The sequence below is a fragment of the Adiantum capillus-veneris genome, chromosome 1 (genome assembly GCF_014529385.1).
Source record: "Adiantum capillus-veneris isolate H3 chromosome 1, ASM1452938v2, whole genome shotgun sequence".
Taxonomy (NCBI): domain Eukaryota; kingdom Viridiplantae; phylum Streptophyta; class Polypodiopsida; order Polypodiales; family Pteridaceae; genus Adiantum; species Adiantum capillus-veneris.
Window position 1 is genome coordinate 139,816,094 of NC_140931.1, and position 10,955 is coordinate 139,827,048.

Below are 10,955 nucleotides of genomic sequence, written 5' to 3' on the forward strand. Positions count from 1 at the left end.
GCGAGAATTTTTTAATGAAAAGAACGTTGGCGGCTGCCCTTGCCACGTACCAGCGAGCCGTTTGGCAATGCGGCTTGCCATAGAGCTTGCCCGCAAGCTCGGGCAAGCTCACACATAGCTTGTGGGCAAGATCTAGGTATGGCAAGCCGCATTGGCAAACGTCTCACGTTTTTTCGGTTTTTTTTTTAAAAATATTAAATAACAAAATAGAAAGTAGAGAGAGACACTTTTCGTTGCACTATGCCATTGTTTTTGTGTGGCGAGATCCGAAGGGGACGTCATGCTGTGAGATGGAACGTCGGAGTCGACTGTTCTTGATATAAATGGTGATTTGTGATCCTGTCTGTGCACTATGGATAGGGGAATAGTCACTTTCAAGAGAGAATGTTCTCCTCCATTCCATTCCCAAACTGTACTTCACATTCAAGGCTTGCATCTAAACTACAAGAACATGCAATCCAAGCTTAAGGCAACGGCTATTTTATTTAATTCAATCAGAGACTTACACAAAAATAACTGAAGAAGAGGACACACGCAGATGCCATGAGTTTTTATCTGCATTATTTATATACAAGGCCTGTTAGAGGGTCACCGATGATCTGGCATGCGGCTCTCCTTAATCTCAAGAGATGAGGTATACATGAATTCTAGCATTGCCATTATGAAAAATGAGCTGAAAACCTTTTGACCATCATGAGCCAGGTGGAGAATAATTATGATGACATGGTGTAACATCAAAAGTGCATACCCAATAGGCCTGAAGACATATGATCCAGTGAACACGTGATCATCTGATAACTAGATCAATTTCTGATTTTCGCAGTTCATCATGCAGATTGTAGCCAATTATGGGCATCAAAGTCCATACATTGTAAATAACATCACCCTCGAAGTCATAAACTATGACACCATAGCATGAAGAGCATGTGGACACCTGATTGGGACCTTGGGATCCTAGAAGGCCAAAGTAGACAGCAGAGTAAGCATGTAAGTAATTGCGGCGGTCACGCTCTAGGAGGACACCAATAGAGTCTTCATGCTGGCCAAATTGATAGTCAGCATCAAAAAATGAGAACGCATTGAGAGGATCAAAGCTGCCCAATCCCCACTTGACACCTGGTGGAGGAGTATAATCAGATGGCATGGGGCTGATCCACCTTGTTGGTGCTTGCATGGCTCCTGGAGTGTCAAATCCATGAGCCAAGAGCTGTTGGCAATGCCAGCACTGGCCAGCCTGTTGCTCCTTTGACTTTGTCCATGGCTGCCTCACCATCACCATGTTGGAGTCAGCTAATGATGCCTCTTGCAATTTTCTGTACACATAATCATTCAAAGATGGCAAGGCAGTTCCAACAGTAGTCTTGAAAGGCAAGGCATCTACAGTGACCATTGGCAAGTGTCCCATGAAATATCCAAGAAAAGTCTTTCTTGTTTGGCCTCCAGTCTTGATCCCTAGAAGAAGTTTAATTTTAGCTTAGACATAGTTACAGAAATCAGTCCAGAGGTTTTGAATTAAAACATCCATGCCTTCAAAGCTATACTTGTCTTTAGATCAATTATATGCAATTGCAAGCCCAGAATAATGCATGGTAGTATGTAATTTTACCGCAAGAGAAGAGTCCTTCACATAGTCTCAAGAAGTCTCGCTTCTGCTGTGGGCGCCTTGCTTGAACATGCTGATCATTGGCAGCAATGCGCAATGTGCCAACACGAACCCATTTATTAGTTCCCATAGGTACAGGCCTTGGCAGTAGCCGATGAACAGTCGAGCCAGCTTCCCCCGCTAGCACAGCTATGAGTGTGTTAGGTACCCAGTCCACATCTTGGGTTTCATCCAGAACGCCTGCATCCCGCAAGCCTTTAGTCAAGTTAGATAGCTCATCCTGGTTTTCCCAATAGTCAATGGCCTGCAAAAACACAGTGGGTGAAGATAATAGGATGGTTGCCACCAACTTATCATCCCATGCATAACATGGTGCCTGACTTCCCCTCCCATGGACTAACACCTCCACTGCCTTACGTCGTGCTATTAGATACCCTGGATTGCCTACACTTCCCATGCTTATGGCACGAAAGTTTTGACCCATGCTCTCAAGTGCATAATACACCTGGATTTCAGCAAAAGCATCATAGCTCATATCAGTGTAATCCCCATGAAAACCCATTGTGTCACTAACGTTACAACGAGCCATTGTTGGTATATCTATATCAGTCTCGTCCTCAAACGGGTAATATAAACCAGACATTGGATCTACTTTGATATGTTGGTCTACAGCTTCATCACTGTTGGCCATACGAAAACATCTGGCCAATAGCTTATGGGGATGAAGCTTACAGAAAAGATGCATTCCCAGTTCTACAATTAATGATGCCATCTCCTTCAGAGGAGTAAGATACTTCCCTACATCCAACCAGTGTGAAGTACATGATATATCTACCCAACCAACCCGGACAGATTGATCCTCTTTGGTATAGGTTGAAACTGGCAATAGCCCTGCAACAAGTAACTCATGGAACAAAGCACCTCTGCTGATGTGAAATAGTGTAGAAAACATTGCATATGAACATGTCAAAAGTGCAGCCAGGGCTGCATATGAGGTGTCAGAAGTAAATAGACCCGAGCCATGGGCTCCTAGCATATGCTCCACACGTGGCCAGGTACAGAGTGCTGCAATGGGCATCACATAGTCCTGCTTGAGTGCCCAGCGCAGTACATATGACTCCTGACACTTGCTGCATGACTCAGCATGGCAGAGATACCGTGCAAATATCTTATCAGCTTCCTTGGAACCCCACAATGTTTGCCTCACCCCTGCTGCAAATGACTGACGTTGAGACACCCGAGGCAGAATTACAATGACCGGATTGAAGAGGAACTGCATAGTGGCAGTTGCTGCCCACCATTTCTGGCTATCATTGAATTGCCGTGATGCAAGCTTATCAAACCATAATGCCTTGTCACTGATGACTTGCATTTCCACCATAGTTGTCAAAACTGCATCTACCTCTGTTGTCCAACACTCTGGTGGCTTCTTATCTGCACATTGCACATATGATACAACTGCATATGTATCTACATCACATGGTTGGATGTCTGAGGGACAAGCATATAAGGAGTGCCAGATATGATCCAAAGCGTCTTTGGTGAGTGCTCTGACAGGGCCATATCCAAGATCTCGCAATACATGTTTGTAGGTATCAGCCTCAAGACCAAAAACGTTAGCCAATTCCTGTTCACTTAACCATGTAGGATTGGGCTGGTGATGAGAACCCAGCCAACAACCTTGAGGCCACAATCTAAAAGACACATGATTAGCTTTACTGGCAAGTATAGTTATGAGTACCTCTGGTTCCATATCATCATTGAATTGTCTGCTGGATGGGAAATAGATGGAGTGCAAATGCAGCAGATCGCGGGTGAGCTCACTGTTATCTTCTTTTCATCCCTGAGGTCATCCATGAGAGCACCATAATGATCCATGAGATCCTCCACCCCACCATTAACCTCGCCTGCAGCATCTAATCCCTCGAACTGAACCCTGCTAGCTTTTGCCTCCGCGAGTGAAGTGTTGAGTGCTTCACGGAATTGATTGAGCAAGCTTAGCTCGTCCATTGATCGGACAACAAAAACCCAAAAAGAAATCACGTGTGCAGACAGCAGACGATTTCTGTGTCTCAACGTCAACGGCCGGCAGTTTTTGGAATTTAAGATGCCATGTCTTCAATGCTTCCTTGTTTCCACCATATGCCATTAACAAATAATAGTATTCTACTGCATCATCCAATCACAAACTCTTCTGTAGAGTATCAAGATACTAACCTTTTGTAAGGCAATTCATCGTCCTGACTCCCCCTAGAGGCTAGCAAACACAATGCCAACCTAAAGTCACAAAAGTGACTGCCCTTTCGTAGAAACGCACAACACTCTTTGGTCTAGAGCGATTGTTCTAACTTAAACACACTAAAGAAACACAAGAGCCTCTCACTTTGGTCTAGAGCGATTGTTCTAACTTAAACACACTAAGGAAACACAATAGCCTCTCACTTCGTATAATGGTCAATCACAATATAGCAAGACCTTCCCTTCACCATCTCAACACTCTTTGGTCTAGAGCGATTGTTCTAACTTAAACACACTAAAGAAACACAAGAGCCTCTCACTTTGGTCTAGAGCGATTGTTCTAACTTAAACACACTAAGGAAACACAATAGCCTCTCACTTCGTATAATGGTCAATCACAATATAGCAAGACCTTCCCTTCACCATCTCCGATCATAATAGTAGAACCATCACTTGTTCATGACTTAGGTTACTCATCATGTTGTTAACGTGTTTGATGTCGATTACTTGAACAAAAAGAACTCTTACTTTTATGTGAAATAATAAGAAGTAAAATTCTCAAAGAAAATAAAGCCTCTCGTCTACATAATTGAGCCTACAAAAACAATACTAAAAACCAAAATAGCAAATATCTTACCTTACGCAACAAAAAGCAGATGATAAGAGGCATAACTTAGAGAGGCGTCGTTCAAGAATTGTATGGAAACCGTTGCTTGGCCCATCTTTCAATTTGTTGTATATGACCCTTCTCTATGGAGCTCTGGTTTCTAAGATACTAGAGGTGACAAATCGTGTCGGGCCTTGTAACTAGCGAGGAGCTAGGTCACTTGAAACATCGACCAGCGATTGCATATTCTTTAGATAAGCATTTTGTATATCTCTGCATGTTCTATCACCCAAGTGTGGTAGATCGGTTATGCCATTTCCCTCTTGAATAACAGGTCTTGAGTTCAACTCCTCGTCGGTTAGATCTTTAAGGTCTCTTGGGATAGTTTCCTACGACTTTAAAACTCTCTTCTTCTCGGGTGTGTGTTTGCACGCGCACGCTAATAAAAAGAGGAAAATGGTATAATTTTTCTATCACCCAAATGTGGTAGATTGGTTATGTCATTTCCCTCTTGAATAACAGGTCTTGAGTTCAACTCCTCGTCGGCTAGATCTTTAAGGTCTCTTGGGATAGTTTCCTATGACGTTTAAACTCTTCTTCTTCTTCTAGATAGGCTTTTTTTTTTTTGCTTGCTTACACATAAACATTAATTTTTTAATTATCTTTCATAATATCGTTTAAGCCAATTGTTCATATTCTTCATCTTTTGATTAGTTTCTCATACACCAAGATTCCCACGCAAATAATTGCTTCACCATGGCTTCTTATGATGGTTATAAGAAATCAAGGGAGCACAAGCCCAAGCACAAGATTCCCACACAAATAATTGCTTCACCATGGCTTCTTATGATGGTTATAAGAAATCAAGGGAGCACAAGCCCAAGCACAATATTAAATCGCAAAACCCCAAAAAAGCGGAGAAAAATGATGATGATGATGATGGTAGCAACAAATGAAAAGAGATGGATAAACTCTTACACTTTTATAATTGCAATGCTTATAAGAAATCTACTTTTAAGTTTTTTAAAAATAAAAAATCTTTGTATGGAGATTTAAGAATGCTACTCTCCGGGGGGGGGGTCACCCATATAAATATTGCATATAGCTTTTTTTTTAATTCTTACCATTTGAATTGATAGTATAAGTAATTTTTCTATTTTATAGTGTCTTTCCTTTAACTCTATCTGGTCAAAGGGTCAACACTTTCTTATCCATCATGTTGATGAGCATCAAACTACCATGGATTATGGCATCATGGGCAACTTTGACATAAATGGTGATGAAGCCAGGCACTGGTACTGTGTGACTATTGTAAGGATTCTAAAGGTCGATGTTAAAACCTTTCATACCTTCATCTTCAAGTACAAGTGGTTTGCAAATGTGTCTAGATACCATGGGAATGGGCTCTACAAGGTGGACTCTAGTATGTATCACACGAGGAGGTACGACAAGTTAGTTTTACATCGTAATTGTGAGCAGGTGAGTGTAAACCTTCTTTACTATTTTTTGCTTGTAACGCAATACCAATGTCACTCACTATGAACTTCTTTTCTATGGGTCATCTATATCTCATTAACACACAACCAAAACTTTGATTCATAGTTCCCGTAACACTTTGGGAAAGAACCATTATTTGCCACTAATGAAGTGGAGACCATCTTCAATCCTCTTCCACCTACTTCTTTGGATGAGGGGAAGACATCGGACAGAGAGATCGATGATCCAATTCCCATTGCCGCCAATCTCAGTGAGGATGATTGCCATGATGATGATCACGAGATGAAGGATGAAAAATTCAAAGATGGGTGAAGAAAACACATTCACATGTGGCAATTCAGTTCCTCTTTTTACTGATTTAGGAACCATGGGTTTAGATTTAGATCAAGCTACTTGTAGAGATCTTTTTGAAGATGATCTATAAACATTTTGTACCACATTATTATATGAAAAGGATGACATGTGTCATCTCGCCCATTTATTCTCTCTCTCTCTCTCTCTCTCTCTCTCTCTCTCTCTCTCTCTCTCTCTCTCTCTCTCTCTCTCTCTCTCTATCTTTTTAAAAAAAATTTGGTTGCAACATAACCGACCTTCTTTGCAAGCGTTGGAGGCAAGGCCAAGACACCATCATGCTTGTTATTTGGATGATCATCAGTAGCTAGACCGAAAGGCAAACCATGAAGGTTTATCAGAGGCATAGGTTTGTGGAGTAGACGCGGTTGATCTGTGGTCAATTTTGGTTGTAGAGCAAGTGACCCGGGTGCGTGTGCAGTAGGAGGCTCGACCAACCCCAATCCACGAGCTAGAAAGGGAGGCCAAGCGTTGCATGGGGTGCATAGAAGAGGCTGATCTGTGTTTTACAGTAGGGCTTGGCACGCGGCCCTGCTTGCAAAAAGCTATTCATACAGCTTGAAGTCTTCGTCTAGCTCAGAGGGCTTGCCATAAGCAAAGGCAGAGAACGTAGTTCCAAAATCCAGAGCACCCACAACCCTAACAGTTGCGCTCAACATACCTACATATATATGTTTGCTTGTTGTGATGCAAAATATAATAGCCGTAAACCTGGCATTGATACATAGTAAGTGTCATAAAATATAATATCTAAATTTACCAAATGATTTTCTTAAATAAAATTGATCATTTAATGTGGGAGAATAAACGGGAACAAGAGTTAGAATAGAGATATGTGCTTCTAGACCTATCTCAACACGAGATCAAAAGGAGAGATAGTTGCATCTCAATAGGGGTCCAAAAGGAGATGGTAAATCAAAGAGCAATGTGCAATAAGTGCTTCTATACTTACCTCTGCAGGGGACCAAGAGGAGAGATGGTTACATCTCAATAAGGGTCCAAAGGAGGTAGTCTATCAAAGAGCAATGTGCATCTAATGCTGCATAAAAGACCTTAGGGTTAGCTTTATTAAAGACCTCCAATGGTTTGTGTTGAAATTCCTTTGACCTTAGGCAAAATCTAGGGCTGTTGAGCTTGAGGTGGGAACCCGACCTAAGCTTGAGGTGCTTGTCATGCTTGATGACTAAGGTGCGTGCTTGATGACTAAGGTGCTTGAGGCTCTTGTCATGCTTTATGACTAAGGTACGTGAGGTGCTTGTCATACTTAGTGGAGAGTAAGGTGCTTGAGTCAAAAAGAGACCCTACAAACTTAATGAGGAAGGTGCTTGAGAAGATTCCCATACATGGGGGGTAAGGTGCTTGAGTAAAAAAGAGACCCTACAAACTTAACGGGGAAGGTGCTTGAGAAGCTTCCCATACATGGGGGGTAAGGTGCTTGAGTAAAAAAAAGACCCTACAAACTTAATGAGGAAGGTTCTTGAGAAGCTTCCTATGCATGAAAGTCCCAAAGTTAGGGGAATCTTTGACTTAACTTACCACTCACCCAAAGCGCACCCCTTTTTCAAAGGGCACATGAAACACATGTCAGACTCTCCCTATGCTTAACCACATGGTGTGCTTGAATGCTATTGGTTGGGCTAAAGAGGGGTCCAATGAGCTTCTAGTTCCATCCAACAAATATCTAGACATTTTCAAGCTCTCTCTCTCTAAGGGGTAAGGAGGACACTTGTCCAAAGACTAGTCCAAAGACTACCCATGTACTTGAATGCATGGTGCATGTGATTGGCTAGGGGGGAGAGGGGTCCATTGAGCTTGAAACATGTGTAAAAGCTACAAATCGCCCCAAGAAAGCAAGGGGGGTGTTGGAGAGATATACACCACACACACACACACACTCATTTTGTGGATCATTCTCACTTGGCGAAAGTTGAGTAACTCCACCTCCTTCTCCAAGCTTGTGAGAATTGAGAGCCTACACCAACACTCTTGGCTATGGATTGCAAATCCAACCAAGAGCCATGCTTCAATGCTTAAGCTTGCCATCTTCTCCATCTTCATTACTATGCTATTATGTATGCTAGCAAGAAGAGTAAGGATAAGTGAGGAACTATTTCTTTCTTCTATGGAATGTTTCTTCTTTCTCTTCCCTATCCTCATTCCCTGCTAGCTCTCTCCACCTTCGAAGGTGTTTGAGGCCTTAGGACTGAGGCTGGGGATAGTTAATGCTTTCTACAAAGTTTATGTTATGCTTGTGATGCATGAAGCTTTCCATCTTCATTGCATCACCTAGGTCACAAGGAACACAAAGATTGTATTGTACCAAGTCTCTCTTGATGGGAGAAAGTATAATACAAATGCCTATTGGAGGGGGGACCGGCTCTGTATGAATCCCGTCCTCAACTGCTTTCATGTTCTCTAAACTCTCTCTCTTGAAAAAGTATTGTTCATGCCAAGTTAACTAAGTACCATGTTTATGTCGCTAACATCAATTAAGTTCACCCACTATGCTCACAAAGTAAGCTCACAAAAGTGCTTCGTCTAATTTCCTAATTCTGGTACTCTCAAAGTTCAGAGGCCATTTCCATTACATTGGTATCAGAGCATTTGGTTTCTCTTTTCTTGCTTAAGAAGAGAGGTCCTTAAGTAGCCTATTAATGGTTGATTTTTTTAATTATATTAGGGTAAGTAGGATTGGGATCTATTATCAGTTTTGTTGAGCCCACTATGTGGGATATGGTGCACACCTCGGGAGCTTTGGTCTTAATAATGGAGTCTTTTTAGACTTGCGTACGGCTTTACCATTGAGTCATAAGAAGTCGGAAAGGAGCTATCCCTCGGCAACTTCGCTATGTTAGACTCACTCTACTACTCTCTATAATTAACCAATTCGAGCCGTGGGTGTAGATACTTAAGTGCCTATTTTCAAAGGCTAAGAGGAGTAGCAACTAAGGTTTTGAATTGCCAAAGCATAAACTAAGTAAACACATAAGTTTAATTAACATGGCTGACAATAACCAAGAGAGTAGAATGAACATTAATAACTTTGATTTTGCACATGAAGGTGCTAATGATGATGCCCCCATGTTTGTTAATTATCTTGTCACTAGGTTGCAACAAGCTATGGGTAACCCCGCTTTGCAAGCGAAGTTACTCAACAACTTCGTGCTTATGGGATTTCCTTTCCTCTCCAAGAGGAGAGAGAGCTTAGGAGGCCTCTTGATGAGACCCCCAAAAGAAGACTCTCTCCCATACGAGAGGAGGAATCCAAAGATCAAGAGAGTATTGAATCCCTAAATTCCTTCGAAGATGTGGCTCCACGAAGAAGGCGGACTAAACAACCGCCAACTCCTCCCAAGAGGAAATGGTTAACCCATAGTCCTTCTCCTCGTCACTTCAAAAATGAAGAGAGGAAACAAAGAAAGAAAAGGGAAAGAAAGAGGTCACCATCTTCTCCTTCTTCTTCACCTTCCTCCTCTTCTGAAAAAAGCAATAGTTATTCTCCTAGAGAATACAAGAGAGGAGGACATCACAAATCTTACCCTGCATGGCAAAGATCACAAAAGCTAAAGAAGTTTAAAGAGGGAGGAAAGAGTATCTCTTTTCTCACCTATGATGGCACCTTTGGTGCTACTGACAAAGTATTTACAGCCTTTGCAATAGGGAAGAAAAAAAACCATTTACCTTGAAGGATGGTTATCTTCCAAACGGCAATAGGCTATGTGTTAATCACCCATACAATAAGAACATCATGTATGAATCCCATACTTCTCCTTATGCGGGGCAAAGAGGGATTCCATAGTCTACTATTCGAGGAGTAGAAATGTATTTCTGTTGGTCTATCATGAAAAGTAAACATACAAGGGTATGTTTCAAAATACGTGGTATACCAAAAGTTGAAATTTAATCGAGGGAAGCAACTTGGATTGTTTCAATCAACACGCTTAACAAGAAAACACACTCTATTCCTGTCAAAAGACTATTAAGGCACATCAAATGGCAACCCTCTTCAGATCTCAAATTTTCAAACGTCATGGATTTCCAACATCCATAGTGTTGGACAAAGATCCTAGAATGACCAGTAATTTCTAGAAGGGTCTCTTTTGGATCATCCACAAACGGATGACCAAAGTGAAATAACTATTCTAACAATTCTTGAATCTACTAAAAGCCTATGTCATGGAAGTAGATCAATGTTCTCAATGATAGAAGTACCTACCTCTTATAGAGTATGCCTACAATGACATTGTACATACTTCTATGGGGAAAGCACCTTTCGAGGTTAAAGAGGGAAGATCCATAAGTCCCTTACTACTAAAAGTACATGGGAATATCTTTGCCTACTGCCTACTGATGAATATAGCCGAGACTCACAAGAATCTTTTCCAAAGATTAAAGAGGTTATATCCATCTCAAAGCAAAGGCAAAAAGGGCTGCTGCTAATAAGCATAGAAGAGCCTTAGCCTTTACGAAAAATGATTGGATCTTGCTAAAGTTTCTCAAGACTCATCTAAGAGATACTACGGGCAAGAATCCTTCAGGCCCCACGAAGAGTATTATGCTAAACTAGCAAAAAGATACTATGGTCCTTTTTAAATTCTTAAGCCAATCAATGAGATGGCTTATCAATTAAATTTGCCCAACCATTGGCTCATACATAAT

At 41.5% G+C, this 10,955-nt stretch overlaps 1 protein-coding gene across 1 annotated transcript; it reads right to left on the reverse strand.

Moving 5' to 3' along the window:
- Positions 1 to 466: 466 nt before the first annotated feature.
- On the reverse strand, positions 467 to 3,828 carry LOC147465680 (uncharacterized). The gene is made up of 2 exons (XM_086521371.1): positions 1,607 to 3,828; positions 467 to 1,452 (listed from the first exon to the last, which is right to left on the reverse strand). Exons 1-2 carry the CDS (start codon positions 3,354 to 3,356, stop codon positions 788 to 790), a joined length of 2,415 nt encoding a protein of 804 aa, XP_086377497.1. The 5' UTR covers positions 3,357 to 3,828; the 3' UTR covers positions 467 to 787.
- Between the last annotated feature and the right edge of the window lie 7,127 nt (positions 3,829 to 10,955).

Excerpts from the sequence above, each read along its gene's own strand:
- LOC147465680 (XM_086521371.1), bottom strand. The coding sequence starts at position 3,356 with ATGGAACCAGAGGTACTCATAACTATACTTGCCAGTAAAGCTAATCAT. Across the intron at positions 1,453-1,606 it reads TGAAGGACTCTTCTCTTGCG|GGATCAAGACTGGAGGCCAA; the intron begins GTAAAATTACAT and ends AACTTCTTCTAG.